The 26,907-nt window shown below is 39.1% G+C and overlaps 1 protein-coding gene across 6 annotated transcripts in view; it reads right to left on the reverse strand.

The window, feature by feature from the left end:
• Nucleotides 1–1,377: 1,377 nt before the first annotated feature.
• The window catches only part of LRMDA (leucine rich melanocyte differentiation associated), a 712,994-nt gene continuing 687,464 nt past the window's right edge, over nucleotides 1,378–26,907 (reverse strand). For all 6 annotated transcript variants that reach the window (XM_067000856.1, XM_067000858.1, XM_067000857.1 and 3 more), the window contains one exon: nucleotides 1,378–3,256. In XM_067000856.1, coding sequence (XP_066856957.1) covers nucleotides 3,177–3,256 — 80 coding nt within the window. In that variant the 3' untranslated portion in view covers nucleotides 1,378–3,176. The remainder of the gene's footprint in view (nucleotides 3,257–26,907) is intronic.

Raw genomic sequence — 26,907 nt, forward strand, 5'->3', positions numbered from 1 at the left:
TATTTGTAGGTATTATGGACAGAAACAGTTTTAAGAAAAATTTGGAAAAGGATAACAAGAGCAGCTGTTTGTTTCTGAGAAGCCCCTCCATTACAAAAGAGGGCACAGAGGTTGCTCATCTGATATTCTAACAGAAGGACAACACAGGGTAGTTGTTGGCAGGACACCTGTACATGTTGCTGTCCTTCATGCACATGTGTCCCCCTTAAACCCAAGCACTCCTAGGGGCCAGGTAACACTGAGAAATTGGATGGAAAGCCTCCCTTGTCCAGATTAGAAGAGTTACACCACAGACTGAGATAAACAGCAGACTGTAACAGTAACTTTGCAAGGTTCAACACATTCAGTACATTTGGATGAAATTCAGTGACTTTTCAAAATAAGTAATTGTGCTAAACAGAGGAGCGCTAGTACAACTTCATATGCACAGTTTGCACTATAAATATTTGTTAGTATGCTGCCAAATGAACTGGTATTTCACCTGAATTATCTTAAGAGCAATTGTACTTACAAAAGATCAGAAAATTTGAAAGCTTGTACAATGTCCAGCATAAAGGTCCAGCAGATTACTGAAGATAATTTTCCATAACAATGGACAATATTTTGTTTCTTTTTATTATTTTATTTTGTTGTGTGGTGTTCGTGATTTGCTGGTTGTGTGGCTTTTAAGAAATGACAGACTTTTGCTCAAGCTTTCTTTATAGTCCATACAGAATAAATCTATCTTCTGACACTGTACAATGTGAGGAAAAAAAAAAAAGAGAAGAGCTTTACAAATGTTCAATGCATATATGGGAAGGCACATTTTTATATATGTATTTTTTGTATCTGTTATGAATTTCCACTGCAGCATTCAAGAGGCAGGTGTTCAAACATGTCTTCAAATCTTGTTTGTGCCCAGTTCTCTTTAGCTAAACCCACTTAGGCTAACCAGTGGATTACAACACCAGAAGAAGCAAAGATATTTGAAAATGCTCCACATGCTAAAAAGCATGATTCCTAAAAAGGAATGATGTTTGTATAAACAGCTATAAACATCCACACACACTAGTTTTTAAACAATACCCTAACACTTGTTAGCAACATAAAATAATTATTCATATATTATCCTTTTGCTTTTCCAGAATCAGTGACATTTAATTTCAATTCGCTTTGAGCAACTTGTAATTAGGGCTTTATCATATTTAACTATAGGTATATGATCCTCCAAGTGAAAAAAGAAACCAAAATGGATGAGACTGTGATCACATCTCTCATTCCAAAAATATTTTTTGCCTCCAAAGCCTTGCATGGAACAAAACACTCCTGAAAATGATACAAATGGTTTTGACATTAGGAAAAGTAAACAAGCAAAATAAAGATGGAAAAATCATGCGGTCAGTTTGCAAGTGCTGTTTATTGTTTGAGGCAGGGTTAAAGCCTTTCATAAAGACAAGAACATACATGCAACCAGACTGAAAGTGACATGAGGTTATTCTCAACACCCAGCAGAACCCTGCTGCCTATAATATGCCACAGCATGTGGAGGCTTCAAAACAGACATAATAATATGAACAAACTAGAATTGCTGTTATTCTGGTAACCAAGAGAGAAGGCAAGTGCCCTAAATACTTGTAATAATTATTTTTGTGGGAAAAAAAAAGTATGCTTTTTTTTTCCTTTACCTAATATCTCCCAGGATTTCTAAGGTGAATTGGCATTTCACTGGTGACCATCTATGACGTTAGTAGAGGTATTACAAGTGGCTTTCATATCATTTACTTCCACATGCAACACCAGCCATGACAATGGCCAAAAACATTAGGCAACTTCTAAATTAGGAGCATCAAGTAATTTCAAACAAACCAAGAACAGCCAGACAGCGATGACGCTCAACTAGGACCAATATGGATAAGTTTGGAACAGAGGGCAGAATTTTTGCATATGCCTAGGTCACTCACATTGTAACTAGCAGTGTTTAACATTATATATTTATTAGACATTGGGATCTTTTTTTCACAGTAAGAAGTTCATGATTTTAAGCATGTCCAACCTGTTTCACAGACCAGCAGGAAATATGCTACACATTCTTGGTTTTTCACTGAAAACTTGACAGTAGCCCTTCTTATGTAGAATTCAAAAGGTATTAATCAGAACTTTTCTCTATAATATATTAGTAAAGCTGTTAATTATGTTAATTCCACCAGTTACTTTTATTGTCTTTTTTCCCATCTGAGTAATCATACCCATCTGGTGGCAATTTTATTTTATATCCCTCTTTTTAAGCTCTTTTTTCATTCCAAATTTAAGCATTTCATTTGAAATGCACTCTCTACACAAGTTAAAAATATCTTGTGCAATAAACCAGGAATAATGCACACTGTCAATATCATAATTGAGGGCTTTTTCCAAGTATACAGACAACCTTGTGCAACCACTACAGAATAAAAAATGACCCATTTTCTGAAGGTCAGAGTAAGCAAACGTTGAGATGTAATTTAATAATTAGCAAATTTTGTCTGTGAAATTGTTTAAACCCTTTTCCTTTGCATATAATCAAAAATACACATTGATAGTACTTTGCATAGCTGAAATATTTTCAGGATTTTGTTTTCCTGTGGAAAGAAAGAATAATCCATATAGGATCATTTGTGGAAAAACCAAGCACGCTCTATGAAAGGATTTGTGTGAGCATGTAGGAGATGATAGAAACACTATCACTTAATTCACAGGGAAAAAAACTTAGAACAGATAAGGGGCTTTTTCATCTGAAATTATAGCTTCTCTCTTTTATAAACACTTTGATATCGCCAGCCACTCTCGCTCAACAGGCAAGCAGGAGATAAACGCGCTGCTTTTGCTAAGGCGCCGACCGATGGAGCATGCTCACTGAAGCCCCAGGTGTGACCCCTGCTCTTCTGCGAGCAGCAATTGGACCAGGCAATCCATCACGGTGCTCCTCCTGTCAGGCCGGGTGCTCGGCTGCAGCTGTCTGTCACACTGGTGGATGGGGCCTGCTTAAAGGCAATCATGTCAATCTCTGTGTGGCTACTCAGACTAAGATAGAAGGATGATCTTGACAGGCTTGGCAAAGTCAGCAGAAGGCACTAGAGGACTTTAGTTACATGCTTAAAATTTAGATGCAATTTTTGCTTCTCATGTGGAGGGACTGAAGAGGCACGAAAGAGCGTTGTGTTCTATAGCTGATCATCTCTGATGAATCTGTTGCCTTCGGAATGCTTTCCGTAGTAAATGTAGCGACATTTTCCCAAAATGCCTACAGGAAACAGGAAATTAATTACAATTAGGAAAGTGGTGGCACAACATTCAGAGGCACACAAACAAGGAAATTTGAAGGAGGAAAGGGAACAGTTCTCTTGTCGTTCTGCATAAGAAAGTTTCTACGTCGGAAATATTCAGTATTACCATTTCAATCAGCAACTTTTAATCCACTGGGAAAACTTGTGTTTATATAGCTGCGCTAGCTATCCTGTTAAACAAATACCTGTAAGTGTCTTCAAAAATGGAATGACATCACACTAGAACATCATATGCTGTATTTTAAATCACAGTAACCCTCGACCATTTTTGAAAAACAGAGAGTCTGGATGGGACTTACATTTTATACTGTCTGCAATCTCCCTACTATGTGTTTACATGGTATTCCTAATGATTAAAAACAATTCAAGCGTTAATTATGCTAAATATTGGTACATATAGAGGATGATTTCAAAAACTACCAAGAACGCTGCTTTTGGGAGAAAAGGCACATTATTCTCAGTGTGTACACGAGGCAAGATGCCTGACAAAGCCTTAACTGCTGTGGGTGAAACATATATACCTGCAGATCTCACTACGTTATTCAAAAGCATCCCCTCTGGTGGTACTAAGTGGTATGTGAAAGCGTAAGTTCACAGTCACATCCCACCTGTGAACATCCTCAAAGACGCTAAATTTTACTAGCAGAGCTGTTCTTTGTGCCCCCAGGCACATATAGTCAAATTAAAGTCATTTCCCATGCACAGAAGGAAGGTGAAAGAGTCTCTCCTATCCTGGGAGCGTCTGCCACAGCTGTCGCTGAAGTACGTAGTTCACCCCCATAAGGGCACACATAACCTAGCCGAAAGGAGACTATCATTGCCTTACATAAAGGGTAAAGATTAGGAAGGAGCAGATCCTCGATTCGTTTCAGTTCTGGCTTGCCAGGACTCACACAGCAGGTATTGTATCCACCTGCAGTATGAATCAGATATGTAAGCTTTTATATTCTGCATCTATGTTTCCAGTGCAATGTGTGCCAGATAAGCAACTAAAGCCTTGGAAGGCATGGGATGTGGAAGATTAATGTCAACCCATGCTCTCCTTTCTTTCTCAAACATCATGGTAACACATTCCTGTGGAAAACGAAACAAAACAAAAACAAAAAAACGATACTCCCATCATTCACTGTGAAAAACACATTCCTCTTCAGGAGAGCAAAAAATGGGGACAAGTGCAGTGCTTGGTGCTACTCCCCTTCTCCACAGAGCATTCTTCAATAATTTCAATTTCCATAATTTCTGTAGTGGAGCAGTTTCCACACTCAAAGGGTGATGTTATCGTCCCTAAGCAAGCGTCTAACAAAAAGCCAGCTTTTCCCCCTAAACAGACGATATTCCAAGTCAAACTGCAGCAGGCATTAGATTGGAAACAAGACCATTTAGAGCTCTAAATGTAAAGGATACGAACAGTTTATTTACGGCATTCTTCAGAGTCCTTTTTCACTGGCATTGATAAAAGTCTTGTTTGAGGTCTGCCGCATTTCTTGAGGACTGGAAGTGAGACTGTTTATAGAGATGCTGGTGAGAGAGTGCTGTTTGATGAATGCTGGAGACTGTAGCTAGGTGTCAGCACTTAGAAAATGAGGCAAGGACATGAGGTATTAATATTGTCAATGATCTCTTGACAGGAAAACAGATACTGCATTCACCGTCAGATTTAAATAGACATCAAGTGCATTAACGACAAAAGGGCAGACTTCAAACAAAGGGTGCTGTATGGTGTTGCGCTGAGCGAGTCTCCAAGTTGGCAATAACCTGATCTGAAAAGACACTGTCAGGACTACAGACAGGCCCCGAATTGTGTGCGGTGACAGAAAACAGAGATACTGACAGAGATACCGGTGCCATATTATGCCAAGTATATTCCAGCGCTGTCTCCAGCCCTAACTAAATCTGACATCATTTCCTATCGCTTATAGTATTCTCCACTGCTCCGGCAGAATATTTCTCCCCAGACATCATTACAAACTCCACTGTAGTTTTAAAGTTACTGGCAGGCCTGTTCTGTCACGGAGGTTGGGTCTACAGGCCTAAGGATAACCTCAGTCAATCTAAATTTGGAGTTTGCTGGAGAAGTGCTCTCATTTTCACTGATATCTCAGCTACTTGAGGTGATCTGAACGCTAAAGTGTGAGGAGCTGTCACCTTGAATAAAATCCTTAAAGTAAAGACGCTCGGTTCCTGGGATGTTCAGCAAAGATGTCGGACAGTCTGGCAGCAGGAAATGAAATCCAGCTGCTGCTGCTCGCCTGGGGATAAAGGTGCTTGGGCTAGTGACAGTTAAAGTCAGCTGAAATTTTTGAACTCCTGCAGCCTACAATTGTTTAAATTAAGGAAGTGTTGTCTCCGCAGAGATTCCCTACCAAGGCACACAGCTGTGATTCGATTGCCAGGCATATTACACACACTGCTCAGAGAGTCTTGATAAAAGCACAGTTGAAAATGTTGCCATGATACTTTATTTATCATGAAGGTTATTTGTAAAACAATAATCTGGCTCATAAATTAAATGCGGTGACTGGTTGGGTTTTGTTTTGTTTTTCCTCTCCATTTCCCACCTCCCTTTGGTAACTGCAGAAAACCAAGAACTACAAAAGGCTTATGTGCTGCAATAAGGGTTTTGATGCTAAGATATGTGAATTTAGGAAACCTACAGCTTGCCTCCTGCCCATCTGCAATTGTACTTGTCCTTGCAGTCCAGGAGCATGAATATGGTTTTGCACACGGACAAGGGCAGGAATCAGTGACATCTGTGACTTTTGTGGTGTTTTTTAATTAAAATATCCAGCATTGGCTATAATAAGCTAACTATCTAGCCTATGCATCAAAACAACACACAGCATCCTGAATGAGGTTTCTGCTCACGGTTCTTGAGGAATGACAACACAAAGTCTCTTGAGGGATCATCTTCCCTGAATGAGGCTTCTTATTTTTCTTAAGTAGCTGCTTCTACCATCACCACAAGCTGTTAAAACTATAATTATGAAAAAAATGCATTGGGAAAAATCATTTTTAAATTCACCCTTTATCTTTTAAATGTTTTCCCCCTTCGGAATGGATGTTCTAATTATGCTGGGTAAGTAATGACCTTGCAGTTGCTTGCATGTGTTGTGGTATCAGTCTTTCTTCACAAACACATTGTAATGTCAGCAACACCAGCTTTTCCCTAGCTGAGGGAAAACCCAATTATCCAAATAAATAAATAAACACATACATGCATACTAAAGCACATGAAAAATTGTTCAAGTCATGTTTGGTCCTTTTAAATTGGGCATGTGTTGCAGAGAGCTATTGTGCAGTTGTAACTCCGTACACTTTCATAGAGTAGAAAAAGTTTGGAGATGTTCATGTATTACAGGGAAAATGATAAAAAGAAGCTGCAATGGGATGTACTAAACCTATAGATCATACAGCCTCAGCCATAGGTCCAAATTCAGATCAGACCAACAGAAACATATGGGAATTGTTATCTGGTAGCATCTCATTGTCTATCTTGGTTCACGCTTTTTCCTAGTAAATAACTGCTCTGTACCTATTAAAAAGCACCTCTCAGCCATCACAGATGGGGCAGCTGCTAGCAGCACAGCCTTCTCCAGCAGCATTCAGTTTTCCTTAAAAAGTAATTACTAGAACTAAGTAGTCAAGCCAAAACTTTTGCCTCCCCCCCTCCAAAACTATTGCCACATCTGCCCAAGATCCCCTAAGGCACCCATTTTAACATCAAATGTTTTTAATAAACCCCTCTGCAACTGCAAACAGCAAAGTATTCACAATTAAAATTGTCTGTCAAACATTGGTTTACAGTACACAGCAGGGATTACATTTCAGCATACAGTCCTCTGCCTGTCTCTCACATGGGCTAACCACAGGTCCTCATACTAGGTAGGCACTCTGGTCAGATAAAGTGCAGGACTTCACACACAGACTTGATATTCTAGGAGGATTCCACTTTGCCTAAGTTTAATTTGAGTATGGTACCTAAATCCTCCACTGCCAATTTGTATTTGATCCATATTTATCTCTTTTTCCACACCCTGCTGTTGTATAGTTTTGCTATGGGCTATTAAACAGCTGCCATGTTCCACCAAGAAGCTGCGTGCATTTCAGTGTGGTTATACTACCAGTCTGTAAATTGTTTTGAGACCCTTCAGGATGAAATATCAATACCATTATCATTTTTTTCATAGGCACTTGGGCATTTCCTACAATTAATGAACAGAAGTTGCAAAATTCCCTGAAATATTAATACGAACTTCCTTTACAGGAAATAATTCCCTACCTACAACATTCAGAGGAGAATAAATACCTATCTACAAACAGTTTCACATCTACAATGCTACTGATTTAGGCAAAACACATCCATCAGCTGCTACAATTTAAAACTCTAAAACTTTTTTCTCTAAGGGTATAAGTGAAGCCAGTTTGAAACAAAAATCCTTTTGCACAGGAGTTTAATATTTTTTTCATTTTATGTTTATCTTCACGTAAATAATAACTTTATGTCTAGTTGACAATTTCTTATCTTGAATTTCACTTAGATTTTTTTATAAGAAATGAAGCACTAGGGTTTCTCAAGAAATTAGGAGCCTAATCCTACAGACCTTCAATAGCACATAGGTTCTCTCTTTTATCCCCTTCTAAATCAGGACTATTAGATTATATATATATTCACAGTCATTATAGTCAGAATAATTTCTCTTTAAAAAAATAATTATACCTGAGCTATTTATTTTAAAATCATCATTAAGAACATTAAGCATCTGAATGCTGTAAAAAGCATCAAAATATTTTCAAACATACTCCTTCAAAATATTCACTTTTTAATCCTCAGTAAATCATGTCTGGCACAAATTAATTGAAATGGACCATCTAGTTATTTAAAAGCAAGTAAATAAAACTAAAAAAAAAAAAAAATGAAATTCAGGTAAATCAGCCTGGTATTCAGTGAGCATAAATCTGTACAAAGCTTCACAGCACACAAGGGTGGGAACCTGAGGAGGGTGCTGGAGGGAGGAGAGATGCTAAATATCTCACAGTGACAGGAGAAAAAAAAAGAATAAACAAAAAGTTGACTCGGGCCCAAGTAGTGAGCTTTTAGTTCTACTGAGTCTTGTGGCTGTAATAGCAGGGAGATACTTTACAAATGAAAAAAAATGAACCTCCCCTTCCCCAAATGTTGAGTGCTTGTCCAAGTCACTCACTCTTCAAAGGTTCATTCACCTGCTTTAACTTTCACACATTTATGCATTTGTAGTTGGTCCTTTTAGTTGTTTCTGTAAAAATGTAGAAAATGCATTTTTATAAAGAACAATAGTCTGAGCAATTTAGGAACAAGAAATCATTTACCTTTGGAGATCTGTTAGAGCCAAAAGCAGAAAAGAACACTTTTTGAGTTATGTTTTTGACCCATAATCTGTAAAATCGGCCAATTAATTACAAATGTAAAATGATAAACTTATTGTAGGACAAGAATGGAGGGAATTATAGGCAGGCTTTTTGTTCTTCGTGATTACTTTTGGTGGAACAAAACAAGTTTCTATTGAATATGCTCCAGCCCGTGAACTTTCTGACACAAGAACATGAAAAGATCAACTGTAACGTAATAAAAAGTGTAAGGGACCACCTGGGTCACTAAGTCCTCCTCAGAGCAGCCAGGTATGTAACACAGAGAGTCTACTCAAGCTTTCACCCTGCCCTACCAAGATAAAATGCAGTGACACACAGCAAACAGACCACTGTCAGTATGGAGGAGCTGAAGCTCAAAAACTGCAACACGACATGGAAAAAGAACAGAAGAGCTGCCACCGTCATTGGCAATGTGAAGGAATCCCTGACCACTACAGTTCAACCTGTTTGTTGTGACTGCAGTTTCCAAATGCCCCACTACAGGTTGCAGTCAAGACACAAGAAGAATAAAGTGGGCATCTGTTACAGTCTGCATCACTATCCTGTATCCATTTCTTTTGTCTTGCCTATTTTGACCTACAAGCTTGTGAGGACCTCATGGGAAGACTCAGTAGCTTTCAATATGTCCTTTTGACAGCAGAAACAACTGTCCTAATCACAACCCTCCCTCTGTGGGTTGCAATGCTAAAGGAAGGCAGCCTTCATGCTCAGGGGAGACGAATTGCCTCTTTGCTCTTCTCCCTGCACAGGGATTCCAAAAAATGATAATATTTTCCTCTGGACACCCTACAGCATGGGGCATAAAGTGGTCCTTCAGACTGAAAGAAATTGCTGAATGGCACAAAATTAAATCCATATCCATTCTGTGGCAATGGTGTTAGAATTACACACCTAAGTTAGAGCTGAGAGGAATCAGGGCAGGCAAACTAAGACCCAGAATTATTGCGAGTATCCTGCACAGACAAGTACTGCGACATGTCAAGTCTCACTGGCCTGTTTGTAGGAAGGGGGGAAAAAGGGGGAAGTGAGAGTAGGGGAGGGGAAGGAAAGCAGTCAACAGGGAGACATTGGAAAAATTTGCTATGAAGGTGATAGGAATATAAAGATGTGAAGTTTGCATCCCAGGCCAAGGGAGCTGCATAAATGTTCAGTGTAAACTAGCAGTCAAGCTGATGTGTGATAAAGTGCAGCCTGCTGTAAATACACTTCAGGGCTCCCAATGCAGCTGGGGATGAAACTTGTAATTTGGAAGGGGGGAGGGAGGGGGAAGTAAGAGAAAAAAGAGTAAAGAAAAAAAAATGCACTGCAAGCTTTTTCTCACATAATCTGTTACTGGAAAATTGAGAAGCTTGTCCAAGTCCGTGGGAATAAGCTGATGAGCTGATACTTAATAATAAACCATATTGTGTCATGGTGCGGAGTCATCTAGATCCATTCAGGCCACAAACTATATTACTTTATACAGCCCTGGCTGACATACATTTAAAGCCCTCTACACATTAAGGAGCCATTAGGCTGACAGATTAAAAGTTATCTTGGAGCTAATGTTTCCATTATGCATATCCTGGCAGTGGAACAATCAACACACTGTTCCTCAGATGTCATACTTTGTTTAAAAAAAGGGTAGGGGGGAGAAAAGGGAGAAAGGAGGGTATCTCTCCCTCCCTGAATGACATTGACATGATCAGCTTTGATCTGGGCATGTGCTGTCTACAGATTCTTTACTGTTGGCTAAAATAGGAGCATTTAGGGCATAATACTTTAAATCATTAACCAGTCCCGTACTCCTCTGGGTATCGTTGTTACAATTTAAGGTCCCACACTTGGGATTTCTTTGGAATCTTTCCATGCTTATTGTAATCATCATCAGAGAAATATGTTGGGGGGTGTGTGCATCTGTCTCTCTAATGAAAATGAAGTAAAAAGTACCAAACAAAAAATCCAAATGCTTTTGTCTCTTTACTGTGTCTTTACAGTTTTTACACTCTCAGATAATGTCATGGATTGAATTAATCCAGACTTTACAACAAAATATTTCTTGTTGAATATGCTGACATTTTTAGGCAGATGTTTTTAAATACTCAGGCACATAAATTGTATATTCAGTGAGGTACTGCAGTCAAAGAAACCCAAATACACAGAAAATACCAGCACACCAGATATTACGGATTAAATGACACTTAAATTCATATATATAGAATACCACTCTTGAGGGGGATGGAGGAAAAGAAGTATGGGTTCATAGTTCTTTTAGTCTTTTGAATACTTCTGCATATACCTCATTTTCTCGTACTGGTCTAAATAAAAGCAGTAGACTAAAAGCAGAACAAATTACTGTAAGGATCCAGTGCCAATCAGGTTGCATCTGTTAAGCATCCTCCATCTCTCAACCAACGTCACAAAGGCTGCACTGCTTTCTTTTGATGGCCAAGCACCCAAACTGGACCAGTAATTTCATCCACTAGACCACCAGCCACTCCCCGACAGCAGCTCCACGCTGAGAGCAGCAGCACTAGAGGGCAGCATGCATTTGTCTAAAAAACGGACCACACCAGCAAGCGAAATACGCCGCGCTGACAATTAAAGCAATACTGTTTGTTAGTTTTGCAGCCAATTTCTTGTTCTGTCATGATCAAAGCCTATATTCATACAGTCTTTGCTTTCAGCCTTTCGCCCAGGAGCCTGACTGCTGGTTGGACTAACCTTAGTGAGCATCAGTCTGTGTATACAGATGGCTGCAGAAGGCTGTCACCGGGCAGTGGTCTGAACAAAAGGCTCAAAATGTTGTCCGCGGGGAGGTGATGGCCGTGCACACCACCGGCTCCCAGGGCAGCTGGGGTGGCACTTTGTAGTCCCTCACAACATAAATGTTAGTGCTGTTTTCAACAGTCTATTACTTTTGATAATGCACTGGTGTGATCACTGAAGCGACATTATGAGACACTTTTAATGCCTTTGGTGTAGTGGGCAAGGAGGTTGTATATTAAAGTTCAGCTGTTGAGCATACACTCACCATATTAATGTCCAAGATTTTCAGTTAATTTGGCTAACATATGCAAAAATGGCATTTCTATAGGCTGCTCTAGACTTTGGACAACATTCTACTAATAATATGTACATTAATCAGCAATGGAATTAAACTATAAAGAATGACAGGGTCATTAAGAAAACAGAAAGTGAATATAATTATATTTTACTTCACAAACTTTAACCATGCACAGATTGCATTACAAGTAAATGTAAGGGGGGAAAAAGAGGGAAGTAAGCTCTTTTAGTAACTGTGATAGAATTAAACAAATGTACCGTGATTTATGTGGCAGAAAGCAAACTTTTGGAATAATTGTTCAGAAAGTCTACAAGCATTCCAATAAAATTACAAATTCTTATATGAAAAAAATTGAGCGGCAGAGCCCTTCTGGAGAGTTTAGACATAAATTTGGCTCATCTCATGAGTAAAACTTGCTTTTGGATCTCAGATGTGTTCCTGCTGGAGGAGTTCACATCAGGAAAAAAAAAAAGCCATACAAAACTTAGTCTGGTTCAACTGGTTTGAAATTTCTCAAGAGAGTCATCTGAAATAAAGACAAGTTGCTTTTTATTTTTAAAGCTGGGAAAGAAAGTCTCTCAAATAAAATTAAAGAGCATAATGAAATAGTGCTGCTGTCACATTATGATACCGTTAAGGGAACGTTCTTTGCATGCTATTACTTGCTCCCTTCTATAAGCCCTTCCTCAGAAACAAAGGAAACATTTAACTCATTGCTAATGATAGGATTGCTATGATTCTTGCTAATACAAAAACAAACATTCTTAAGAAGCTGATACTACAAGGCCCTGGGTTCCCTTGATTTCCAGTGGAAGCTAAAGGCATTTAGAACTCTGTAAGACACATCCGGACCCCAAATAACTGGTGAACTCCCTTCCCTCTTGTAGCTATTGCTGTATAGCACCAAATGAAATCATAAATGCATCTGGATCCAAGCACCCTAAACGTTCACTAAATGCCTAGTTCTCTGGACCAAGCCTGGGCTTGTCTCTTAGCATAATTTAGTTCTATACTATATCACATCTACACCACCATAGCCTATTGCCAAATCCTTACTGGCCATAGTCTAATTCCCAAACACTGCCTGCCTCCAATACTGAATGCCAAAATATTGTCATGGTTTCCTATCTTCAACTCTCTCCCCCTTCCTCAGCCTCCTTTTACAAATACGCTAATGAGAGAGGGGCTGAAGGTTAAATCACAGAGGACAGCAGAATGCAGTTTACAAGCACACTTGTAGCCTCTATGGAAGCTTTTGCTAAAGATAAAAGATAGGAGGCTAAGGAATAGTTCAAGAGAGGCACATTAAAACCCTTCCATTAGGGTCAGAGTTATTAAAGTTTAGTCAAAGCACCAAAGACTTTCTAACAAGTATTATGCTTAGTAAACGTTTTGCACTGGAGCACGGATATTGGTGAGAGCTTTTGGAGTGTGTCAGTTAATCAGTATTCACCCACTTTGACAGCTTGAAAATATTACTCACTTATTTGGCTGGTTCAAATTTGTCAGACTTGACTATGTCGTAAGTTAACATGTCCCCATATTAAAAAGGAGCCAACTGGCAAATGTGCACATTGGACCTAATAAAACACATCTGGCCAAACAATCAAGCAACACTGATCACTGTATCACTCACAAGCACAAATTAACAGCGACTGTCTGTGAGACTACCAAGCTAAACAGGAAGCAATAACCTACTGCCTACTGCCTTACCGAATAGCCTTTAAACGGTTAACTGAAGGGTAAAGCCTCCACAGCATTCTGTTTCCAAGACAGTCAATTGCTTGATTAAAGCCACATAAACGTTTTAGATGGCTTGGGTCATTTGCTGATACAAGTGGAAGAATTGCTTAGGACAGAAGCTGTCCCCCAACCCAGAGAATGGTTTTCTGCCAAGGAAGCCGCATCTGCCACAGGAAGGCCATTTAGGCAATGGCTCTCACAGGTAACACTCCTCACCTCTGCTCTCATAGTGGATGACACTGAGACACAGAATCAGAAAGCGCTATGGAGGTAGCAGCTATTCTGGAATTAGCCATCACGTGAATTTGGCTGGAGAGCTGGTCACGTACAGCCGCTGTTCGGTTAAACATATCAAGGAGCACGGTATGTGACTGCTGCTGTTAAAACCTGGGCTTTGTCCTGCAGGAGTAAGTGCCAGGAGCAGTGTTATTAGGCACACCAACTTCCACGGCATCCTTTGTGCTCTCTGACTGCAGCAATACACAATACAACTGCCCTGCTGAAGACCTCAAAGATCTCAAAAGCAATAACAGAAAAAAATTATTCAAGGAAGATCTTTTTCAGGGATAAGGAAAGTTTAACCACTTACATGTGTGCAGTGAACCCTCTGGTCCTTTCAGAGGCTCCTGGGAAGCAGCTATACGCTACTGAAGTATTTCAGTCTTTGGGCAAAACAAACTTGACATCCCGGTTGGCATCTCTGCTGAGAACAGACACAGGCCTTACCCAGAAAACATCAAACGTGACTTCCTGCTAGCTGTGGCTGGAATGAAGCTGAATACTGAAGGCAGGGGGAGGAGAGGTCGTCAAGGAAGCAGTAGTTAACGGGATAAAGTGAGTGTCATAATCCCCAAATTGCAGTTGGACTGAATGTTTTCAGACAATTTGCCCGTCTAAACCAAGACAGTATCATTTTTCTTTCTTCTAAGAGAGGGTTAAGAATAATCTGAAGCTTGGAAAATGGCTGCTGTTGATACTAGTGAGGCCTTCTCTTTAACTAGATCCTTCAGGAAAAAACAAATTAATCAACAGCCAGCTGAAGTGGGTTTAATGATTGCATTCTGCATACAATCAGCTTTTCCCTTTTCAAGGGCCATCAATATGTCAAGGGAAGACATATCTGAAGGATATAGCTCTTAACATCAAGGTTATCTATTCTCCACAAGGCTCCCACTCCTTACTGGGCTGATACTTTACACTGCCTGTGTCTAACATTTTCATCAACTCTGCAATCAATCAAGGTAATAATGTTGTGCAAAAAATCAATTAACAACGCAATTAAACTTTCCTTATTATCTCAAAGGGCTGAAATAATACCTAAAGGGAAGATAGACTCACTGAATGCAGACATCCATAACCCAATGTGAAAGTGAATTATGAGGTGAGACAGATGCAGGCATGTACTGGCGCTGTTATTTTCAAAGGGATATATCTCATCTAGGCAGTGTATCAGTCACCACCAATCCCATACCCTAAAATTCCAAATTACTTTTAAGAAATATACGATGTGCAATATCCATTTCATATTCTCTTTTAGAGATAAACCCCCCAAAATCTGAACAGGAGTATTATTCAAAGACAAAATGATCTTTCAGAGAGAACATAAAATATAAAAGCTATAATAACATTTACATCTGTATACCACCCATGTCTGTAAATGCAGGTCATCAATTATACATAATCTGTAGTGAATAAGGAACAGAAGAAGTGGCACAACATTTAAAGCCCAAAGGCTCAGATTTGGAAATACCTTGCATCAAATATGCTGAAGGAAGAGCCCCAAAATAAACACATGCAGCAACAACAGCGAGGACTAAAGTATCATTCACTGAAGATAAGACAGAGTACCTATATTATTGTGTAATTACATTCAACCCTCATGGAAACATTATTCCCAAGAGCTGAGAGTTTTAAAGTGCATTGAAAGAAGACAATTAACCCCTTGCTGCTGGGAGGATTTGGGTTTTAGCATAAAGATGTTAAGGATCAGGGGCACTCAGTACATTGACACAATAGAGTTAATATAGTTAGAAGCCCAGGTGCAATAGTCTTGTGTGAGAGCTGCACGGATGAGGATTTGCAGGAGGGAGAAGAAAGAAGAGTAAAGAACACATCTAAAAATTAATTACCATATGAGTGATATTACTAATCCCCAGGAACAAACAAAAAACACTGCTATACAAAGAAAATGACCACAACCAAGCTAGGTGTTTTTTTTTTTGTTTGTTTTTTTGACACCTATCATTTTCTATCACACAACCTGAACAACCCTCCTCCCCCCCCTTCTCAACACACACACTACCTTTAGCCTCTGTTGTTTTGATTCAACATCGGCAAAAAGATAATGAAAACAGAAAAAAAAATAGGAAAGGGAAATTTATGGCAGAGTGACAAGCTAGGATCACATCCTGCAATAAGCTCAGGAAAGTTCAAAAAAGGAAAAGGTTTCCCTTAAACACTGCACTTTGAATTCCTCTATCAAAGGGCTCTCTGTGTCTGTGTTCGCAGAGGTGTTCTACGAAGCAGTTCTCCCAGCAGGGTTTGCTTAAGCACATAACAGCTGCAGTTTAGAAATGGTCTATTCTTACAATTAGCTCATGTAGTGCAAGTGGCTTGTTTGGACCAAGAACATCTTTTTGTGTTGTTGTTGTTGATAATTCTCTCTGGTTTTGTCTTTGTCTTGCACTTCCTGCTCTTCTTGCTGCTACCCTCCATGCTGTGGAGTCAGTCATGGGTGAGACACAAACACGTGAATTTAAAACAAAATCTTCCACAATTTTTGAAGCCTTACACACTTTTCCTGCATGGGTTTTGGGCATTAATATTATTCCAGGATCAGAGAATTCAACCATTACTATCTTAAACTTAAGGAACATAATTAATATGTTTTCATTTTCAATGACTTCATTGTGTGTCTATCAACTGGAACCATTCCTGCTGTGTATTTGATTCCACTGACGATGGGGTGTGTTGGATTTTAAATGATGTGCTAGCACTTCTGTTCCCTATATACTCTAGTTTATGTGTTATTCATGACTTGCATTTGGAGACACGGATGATACACAGATGTAAATGTTATTAAAGCTTTTGTGTTTCAGATTCATTGTGAAAGACTTCTTTGTTTTCAGATAATTCTTTTAACCATCACAAATAACCAGCAATACATGACATTGTCTTGAGACTTTTTTCTTACCCGTTGAGCTTTTGATGAAGAGATTTTTTTCCCCTTCCCTAATGCTTTCTCTTCATCAAAATAAAATACAGGATAAACTGACAGACAGCAGAGTTACACCTGCAGGATAATGTAGAAGTAAACCCCTTTTTATATACACTCATTATACAAAACTAGAACCAAAAGTTACTTCATTTTTGAATAGCTGTCAGGGCTGTGGGTCCCAGTTCAGGAAGGTTGTGACTGGAATCTTCCTCTAACACCACATTCATATTTCTCAGAAATTCAGGATGAACACAGTAAAGAAGAAGGTACTACATCAAATCTTGGCTCCCTAGCTTCTTTTTCATTTAGATTCAAATCATTTTAGAATAATAGTTTTATATTATTATTAATATTTTAACTATAGGACTGACATTTTTGCATCAGTTTTGCACTGGTGTTATGTAGAAAAGAAGTGAAACACAAAAATATACATAAATACACAGTACATATCAGCCTTGCAAAACATTAGCCAGCCAGTAGTCTTGGGCATTTTTTTTTGATGGACAGATAAAATGCCATTAAATTTTTCATCCTCACTTATTAAGGCAAAGGGTGAGCAGGTAGATTTGTGTGCCTGGGCTGGTAAATCTTCAAGACAGCTGTGTGAGGCTGCTGTACTTAAGTACATATATACACCCACGTAACTTTGAACTGAAAGAAACATGCCATCAAAGAGCCATGTTTAATCACTAATAATTCTGTCGTTTGACAATATTTTTTCATACATGTTTAGATAGTTTCTTGAAGTTGAACCTATCTCCAAATGTGAAGTTTTAAAGCTCTCCATTTGTTGCTTTTTGCATTAAAAAAAAATCTTTTTACAGAAGTTTTTTTTATTATTATTATTCCTCTATTTTATCCATTAAGCCTATAGTACATAGCAGCAGCCTCTCTGTAGAAATTAAATACACAGAAACCACAGTAAAAAGAATATTTTTGGATATTCTTTGACTGAAATTCAAACTTCTTGAGAAATTCTAACTTGGAGTAATTTACTCAGATAGTATGATGGGTTGACGAAGAAAATAACTTAGGTTTGCTGCTGTGGGAGTAGTGTGCTGGATAGTGGCATATCAACACTCCCCAACAGCCCCTTTTACAAAGGATTTCATATTTTATTGTGAATAGTTACTGAAAAGGGAGTGTTCTGTCTGATAATGAGACTCGAACTAACGTTACCCAATCTTTATCTCTGACTTTATGCTAGCACCAGCTCTGTTTGGTGCAATCTTATTAATAATTTGCTATAGATACCTGCTGTTTTACTTCACTAATAAAGGTTACCAGAAAAACTGCTTTTGAGCTTTATGGAACAGAAAATTTTTGAAACTGAACCAAATTTTAACTTAATTTAGCAACACAATGCAACCCTGCTTCTGTGTCTTTGATGCTTCATTATGACAATGATAAGGCTGCAAACTTCCCCTTCACCAGTCACGTTAAAGTCAGCTTGGAGCTATGCAGTAGACCATATCTCATGGCCATGGAACAGTATGCCATGGCTCAGTTGTCTCCCATTGCATTCCAGGTAAATCCTAACCATAGTGTGATGTGGCCATACAATGGAAGGAGAAACCCACTGCCTACCACAGGATATAAGATTATGAGAAAGATCACGAGAATATCTGGAAGTATCATCAGATACTGGGTCACTGAGGCTAGAAAGCTACTCTGTTTAGGACAAGTGACGCAGGGGCACGAGGGTGGGGCGGAGTGGGCATGGGACCAGAGTGGAGAAGACAATTTTTACATTATTTCAATGCTGTGCTGCACTAAGTTCTTTGGCCTTTGCAAACTGTCTGGCCAATGTCCAGTCTTTTGCTTTCCATGGTGTAAACATAATTATTTATGGGCTTGCTTAAAAATGCAAATAGTTCATCATCCAGGAAGTAGACAAGATTAATATTTCCAGATGCTTCTTCAACAATTATTCTGTTACCAGGAAGCAGTCTGTAACATCTTATAAACACGATACTATCACTCTACATTACTTAGCCAGATCTGGCTTTATTCACAGTGTCAGTAGCCACCTTATGTGAAGTAGAACCTAATACCACATACCAAGCTGATTCTGAGACTAATATTGCTGTTAAAATGAAGTTGCTTACCTGCTGAACAGAAGTGAGATACATTGAGTGCCTTTGAAGAAGTATGAAAATTCTGCCAATACGTCTGCCTTAAACAGTCATTGGTGAAGCCAACAAAATATGTCTGAAGATGTATCATGGAGTGGGACGTTAGGCATCAAATCTCTAACAGATGATTCACTGAGCTAGTAAGAGCAATGATTTAAGTGAATGGAATATTTAAAAGAGATGAAAAAGTCAAGAGAGGACCAGTTCAGCTACTCACGAAAGAAACAAACCTTGAGACCATTCTCCCTTTCTTCTATAGTACACATTACCAGAAGTTTCATGAGACCACTCTAGACCCTCAAGCGTCCATTCAGATAAGATCAGTCAAGAAAGAGGGCGCTAAAAGAAATTACAGAAAGATGCTAGAACATGATCTTCCTTTTTTCTTCCATTTATTAGAGTATTTTTGTTTAACATGGAAGAAGTTTGTCTTCTAATAAGACCAAATGATATGACAATGATTATATATATTTTTTAATATCTACAGAAAAATTCATGTGGAATTCCACATAGCCAAGTGACTGTGCAGGCCTGGTGAATGTGGCAGTCTTGGATAACCTCCTTCCCCATTTATAGCAATGATGGGTAAGTCCTGGACACACATGGCTCTAAAATTTATTGACTTCAAGTGCAATTAATATCCAAGCCTCTGGGAAGCTTATATAAAGCTATTACTCTGTTCAAAGGAGGGAGGGAAGGAAGGAGGAAAAGAAGGAGGAGGAAAAAAAAGGGAAAAAAAGACTATCAAATAGTTGTTCTGAAAGTTATTTTTTTTTTGGTTTTTCTTTGTCTCAAAAAGAAGGGTGGGGGGGAACCACTCTGTAATTATAAATCTTCTGAAATTCTAACTCAGGAAAAGACTTTTCAAATAAAATGCTTCCCAGAAAAGAATATTTGGCAGAGGTTGGCTCTTGTTTTCCCTAATAGCCATTAAAAGTCTGCCCTAGTAAACCATTTTACTGCAACGTTTGAAATTGTAGAGTTTACATTTTATTTAATGAATAGTTGCAGAGCATTAAAGCAACATCTCGTCGGCAAAACAGCTCCTTATCCTCGCTTTGTCTCAATTGGTTTTTTTACATTTCATTTTCAATGACATGTCAGCCGTCTCTCACCAACCTCAAAGGAAAGTTGAATGCGGGGCTTACAAAGTTAAGCTGACATTTGCTCTCTTCCAATAAAAAATATTTAGTCCATTAAACATAAATACCTGTCATTATGATACATGGACTGGGTACAAGCCTCCCGTTTCCCTCTGATGTTTATTACATCCAAACAACTGCAGTGCCTGCATGTTTTCAACTTTAGTGTATTGATTAAACTTTTAAATGGCTGCCATATAACCCAGGGACATCAGGAAGATTAATTTGCGTCAATGTTCATCTGTAATTCATTAGCCATTTATTCTTTACAACCACATGGGCTATCAAGAAAATGCAGGCCATTTTTCACTCTGCACAGGCTTGGGAACAGATCCTGAAATTTGTGCTGCATACAAATAAGCTCCCCAGGCCCGGCCACTTAAACTGCTTGGTTTTTCAGAAGTTAAAGTTGGGAACAACGGCAGAAAAAAAGGAACATAAAAAACCAGAAATGGACAAAATATACGTCCTCAGGGTACAAGGGATTTAACTGAGTTTGTCCACTGTCTTTTCATCCATGGATTATGGTTTCTTATTTCAGTCAGATTAAAATAACTGAAACTTGTTTCTGTGCAAAGGCCATAAATAAAATGAGTTGCACCCCCCTCTAATATCTCCTAAGATGCAGTTACTTGGAGAAAGCTGGAAAGTGGCAGTGAAGTATGAAAAGCTCATGCCTTAAGGAGGTTGTAGCTGTGAATCTAAGAAAAGGATACAGCTTTAACCAACTCTCACATTTATTGTGGATTCCAGTCCTGCCTTTATTTGGTAGAATGCCCAGCTAAATATTGGTATGTTTCCTTAGGGTAGAGGTAAGCCATCTGGCTCCTTGATTTGCCCTACTGACCCCTTGGCACAGTATGAAGTGCATATTAAATAAGGAAAAGGAAAGAGAACAGCTATAAAGCAAACAAAAATGCACATGAATGTTACATTTACAACATGGAAAGATCAATGAAATGCATCCTGGTTTCTTTCCTCTTTGCTACCTACAAATAAAAGAGTGAGCTAAACAGTGTGAGCTAAACGCATTGTGGTACAGCATTAGACTCATTGTGCCTAATGGCAGTAATTTAGATCCCCAAACTGAAGATCTGATATAAGACAAAGCTGACAGGTTCCCTGTTCCACCCTGTATCAGAGAAATCTCCAGGTGGGCTTAATACATCATCTAGGATTTAATGATCTCCACCTACAGCAACAATCCCTGTGCTGCCATCTTATAAACATGGATTTATGCATATATTTGAAAGCAAGGAAGTATGAGACAATTTGCTTCTAGTACCAGCAATGGACTTACTGTTAAATATCAACCCAGGTGAAGAGAACCCTGAAGAGAGCACCTGAATCTGGCACAAACCTAGCCATGGCATAGGTGCAAAAGAGGCATTCTAAATAAGCTACACAAGTATGTAGCTTCAGAAAGTTTGGGGAAGAGGACAGTCAAAACTACAGCCCTGGATCTCTGGGAGACCTAGGGCCAAAGAAAGATTTTCTACAAAGATTTGGAAAAGGTGCACACTACACATGTGAATGACAAAACATCTGCCGTGAAGGTGTTGTACTGCTTGTTGCAAGCCTCACCATGGAAGGGCTGATGCCATGCTGAGCCTGCCTGTGCAGTATTGCTTGGGCTCCTCACACTCTTGTGAGCTATGATCCCATCACAGGATGCTCTCTGCTAAGGCACAACGGGGAACAAATTCTAACCAAGTCCAAAGAGTGCAGAGGAGGTGACACTGGATCCAAACAGCCTCCCTCCTCTGTGAAGCAGCATGAGACTTTGGCCTATATCTTCAAGCAGTGCGAAGAAATAAATGCCGCCCTGCCACTATATAACCAGCCAAAAAACTGCCATTTGGTGCATGTCTCGGCAATTTGTATACCACCATGTATATAGGCAGTCTGCAGGTGGCACTGCTAAGGAGCATTTCTGTCAGTTGACTGCCTTGTAAGTGCCGCCAAATAAGTGACCTTAAAATAAATTACCAGATATGTTGGGATGTAGTCAAAGTGAATCTTGGATACGCTTTTGTATTTTATAACATGCTTGAAATTTAGACTGAGTTCACTGAAAGATTCATTATGGTTCATCAATCTCACAAGCAAGCCTGAGCTGATTTGTGGTTTCATTTTGCACAAATACTTACTTCTAATAGGCAGGAGAAAATTTAATGAGTTTTGGTCAGATATTTGGATTCCTTTGAATCTGAAAGTCAAGTCAAAAAGAATGTTGGGAAATGAGCCAGTTACAAAGCCATATGGACAAGGAAAAAAGTCAATTTGTACAAAGCTGGATAGTTTTATGCTGTATACATAACCTGAGTCACTCTGGTCTGCATCTTGCCCCACCGCACAAGGAAAAGATGAATTTGAATTTCATGGGGTTTGTTTTGTTTTGGTTTTATCAGCTTTAGTTAGACCTTCAAAATAATATAAATATAATTTGTTTGTAGTGAACTAATTTCCTGCTATGACAGGAGACATACCAGGAGATTCAGCAAGGAAAATACGCTGATAACAAGTGGGATGGGAATATTGCAAAATTTACCTAGCTTAAGTAGAAAAAATATGCAATGGTAAAACCACAACTTAGAATAAGAAAAGCAAAGCAAATTGTAGCACAACTATGGAATTTCTATCACATCACAAAAGAAAAAAAGTCAAATAGTATGCAAAACATTTGCAGGTGTCCCAGAACAGAGCTATTATATAGCCTGTGGAAGAGTTTTCAACTTACTTGTGCAGATTAGCAAAAGCTACCTCATGGTACTACCAAAGATAGTGCTTCCTTAGAAACTTTCACCTTTATTTTTCAATTTGCTAGCATTAACTTACAGTATGACACAGTTAAGATACAGCAAGAGGTTGGGATCCAGCTCTTTAACATAGCCAGTGTACCTCGCAGGCTGTGTGCCATGGCCCTGTGGCATGGGAGCTGGGTACCACGGCTCACCATCGCATGGGAACTCTCTCACGCTGCAGAATCTCTGAATGGGAAGAGTAGGTGGCTTTGAACTCGTGCTTGCACCAGGGGGGCTAAAGCAGTGGAGCTCAGGACTCAGCCATTTGTTTTCATTTTCATATAATGATGTGTCTGGCTCTCATGGTTGCACAGAAAACTGTATCAACTCGAACCATATGTTAACTGAGGCAGCAATATGTTCTTAAATTGGCAGACAGCTCAAAATGACAGTTCAGCAAGATGTGAACTATTTTCAATCATCTCAATAGGGTGTTAACTCTGAAACCTAAACATTGCCTGTACATATATTTTGTTAACCGTTTCACTACTAAATACTTTGAACAAGATCAATAATCTTTTCCTCCATACTTGGAGCTCCAAGACCCAAATATCCCAACTTCTCATCTGAAAGCATCTCTCTCTATAAACATTGGCCTAGTTACATACTCAGCTCAATCATTTTGAACAGATCACAATTAATGTATTTATCCTTACACAATCATGAGGCAGTGAAGTGCTGTCATCTCCTTTTTAGAGACTGAGGAAAAAAATGCAAGAACATGATACAAAGGAAACAGAAGACAGATCAGCTGTGCTTAAGCCTTTTGTCTGAACCAGTAGATTATCCTTTCCTTTTACACGGAAGTTATGTGGAGACAGTGAAAAATCCACTGAATTAAAGTAAGTAACCGAGGCTGAATATTTAAGAGAGTAGTATTATCCATATCAGTAGTAGATTTATTTTTTAAAAGGTTGTGTGTAGTTCAGTTTAAATTAATTCAGCTCTTCCACTGAATGCCATAGGATTTCCAAGGATTTGCTCAAATTTAAGGCCAGCTTACCACAGAACACCAAATCTTGTGCCCTTACCTCTAGCTGGTTTATTAATACAATGTCTTAGCTTTAGGCTATAGCACACAATAAAATAACTATAAGACAAATGCAAATTTTAAAACCAACAGAGCTTGGTCAAATAAATACAGGATCTGGATCAGTAACACTTTTTAAAATCACACTCTCCTAAAACAATTCACAAGATAACGAGACTTAAAAATACATTTGTTTTGGTCTGAAGTTCCTTTCTTCTACATTTTTTGTTTGTTTGTTTTTTGTTTTTGTTTTCTCCTTAGTTTTGTGGTCAGTCAGACAAACAGGGTGGCAGCCAGTAGAATTGAAATTGTTTTCCTACCCAACATGTACTTCAGTTTTTGAGCCAGAGCAGTAAATGCATCTGAGCCAGGAATGGAAGATGGCTATTTATTACTCAGGTGTCAATATAAGTTACAAGAAAGTAGACAGCATGATAAAGCTTCAGCCTGGCCAGACTGCATGGGCAAAGATGACTGCATGTCCTGATGCCAGCATCAGTCCCTTTCAAACAGCTGAAACTGAGTGACTGAAAAACCTCTATCTAGTTTGTGAAGCATTTTGTGATGAAAGGCACTCTACACATGTAAAATATTATTACTACATTTGCAAAATGAAATTTCTAAGAGAAAAAGCACAGAACACGCCAACAACAATAAAGCAATCAATTGCAATAGGATGCAATAACTTGCAATAAATTGCTTTGTAGACAAGGATTAAATTGTTTCAGCACCAGCCACCCAATCCAACTTAACTAACAAAGGGAGAAAAGAAATGAGAAACATTTGCTTAAAAAGCTCATAACTGTCAATGTTTTCAGAACACCAGCATGTCCTGCTACACCTAATACCTTTGTCAAGGTGGCCTATCTGGAACTACTCTTTCCCATTCCCTGCAGAATTCAGTTGCAAAGTTTCCCCACAGACTCTCACTGTATTTGCCAGCACTGGATCTCTGCTTGGGGTCTGAGTTTGAGACAATCCAGATCTGCACACGCAGCCCCCCTCACGCTGCCCCCCTTCAGTATCACTCATCACAGCTTAAGCTTGTCTGGTTTGCACTGGCAGTGACCTGGATGTTGCACATGCTACAATGCAATAAGAGAACAATACCAGCAATGAGACTGTGCAATGTTAGTTTTTCATAAAGATGTGCTTAACCTTCTTCTAACATTATTGTTATAATATTTTTTTGTGCACTGATTCTACAAATCAGCATCACATTATACTGAAAAATAAGTGCATTTAGTGTTAAATCCTTGTATTAAGCATTCCCTTTGAACAAAGGCTTCAAGAGCTTTATAGCTTGCTATTCCACAAGATTTTTTAATAAATCAGCATCTCAGTTCCTAATAGTTTCTTCTATTAGCATGTAAGATTGTAGCTTTAACTTCTCCACATAGTTACATGTTGTTTTAAGTAACATCAAGATTGATCCTATAACGGCACAGAATTAGAAATTTGAAAGAAGGCTCATAGTCCATTTGTGCCATAGCCTACGCCTTGCAGCACATGTTCTATGCAAGACTGGAAAATAACTAGCACCAACATTCAGTAGCAGACTGGAGAGTTACCATTCATCTTCATTTCCAGGGGACAGGTCAGTTACAGCCTTAGTTGTCCTGCATCCTAATACACAAAGCACCCCAAAAATATTTTTGCTTGTTAAGTAACAACATGGCATTGCAATACAAAGCGGTGACTGAACTAGTTCATGATGGTGATCATAGGAAGGAAGTCTCTACACTGAAGCAGGATTGCATACATTTAGATGGTTGATTGCTCTTCTGTAAGACGATTTACTAGAGTGACTGCATATTATACCATAAACAACAAGAAAAAAATATTACAATGCTCATACATGATGAGATTTTCCAATGAATTTAAGGTATTTAAGGATTAAATTTACAGGAGTCCCTAAATCCTATTCGTAACTAATTTAGGTGGTTGAGAAAAAATCATACGAAAACCTAAACCCAGAAAGACATTACACTGGCAACAAAGAGGACCGTTATGCCTTTCTGAGTTTCCAGCTAGCACCTAAGATCCCTACAATGTGATTATGAAGAAAGATTTTCAGAGACTGAATCTGTGTTCTGCAAAGTACCGCAAATATTGTCCCCATGCACATCTCTGTACAGGGAAGAGACAAGGCTCTGCTCTGTTTCCCTGACTATCTTGGTTAAGAAGCTGCTGCACAGGTTCTGGTGGGTCAAACTCAAGCTCCATGGTGCACCATGGGGAACACAAACCCCAGCTGGGATGTCGCCTGGGTGCACTTGACAAAACTGGGACAACAGGACACACCACCAAGCACTGTGACCTACAGCATAAGGTAGAGTTAATAAAGAGTATTCTCATCAGAGGTCACCTTGTGAGAGAGGAAGCTGAAAATAAATTGTCAGATGGCACTAGAGAGGTGGAAAAAACCATGTTCCTCTCCCAGACTTTCACAATAGCCCCGACCCTGACTAGTATTTCGTTACTCTTCTGCCTGGTATTTCAGAGTGAATGTACCTGTGACTGCTGTGACCAGCGCTGGAGTGCATGGTGCCCACTCAGACATACCCTGTTACTCCCAAAGGCTTTAGGATTTTCACATCACAAGAGACCAGGAAAGGACTCAGCCATCAAAGCCACAGCATGGCCAAAATATGGCAGCCTCTGCTGATATGAGCAGCAGCGGAGCATTACACGCTTAGGCAACTTTACTAACTAAAGCACAGACAGATGGAGACTTTCAGACACTTATGCACCTGATCAGCATTTTGTACATTGTTCTCTTGCTCCTAAAAGCTTGAACCACATCAGTCTTGCCCTCAGAAACTAGTTCTTAGCTAGTTTAAACTCCCAGGGCAGGTGTTTTCAGATGTGTATCGATAGAAACGAACCCAGCACGCTTAGCTGCTTCTACTGCCTTCAGGGGAGGGTTGGTGCTGAGCACTGGAAAAGGAGTCCACTTCATTAGTTGCTTAAGTTGGGATTTACAACTGGAGTTTTCAAAAGAACGTAGCACTACAACTGAGTCTGGATATTCAGAAGAGCTTAACTCCCATTAGGCAATGAAAAGAAGCAGCCAGCACCTTAG

This window comes from Anser cygnoides, chromosome 7 (genome assembly GCF_040182565.1).
Source record: "Anser cygnoides isolate HZ-2024a breed goose chromosome 7, Taihu_goose_T2T_genome, whole genome shotgun sequence".
Taxonomy (NCBI): Eukaryota; Metazoa; Chordata; class Aves; order Anseriformes; family Anatidae; genus Anser; species Anser cygnoides.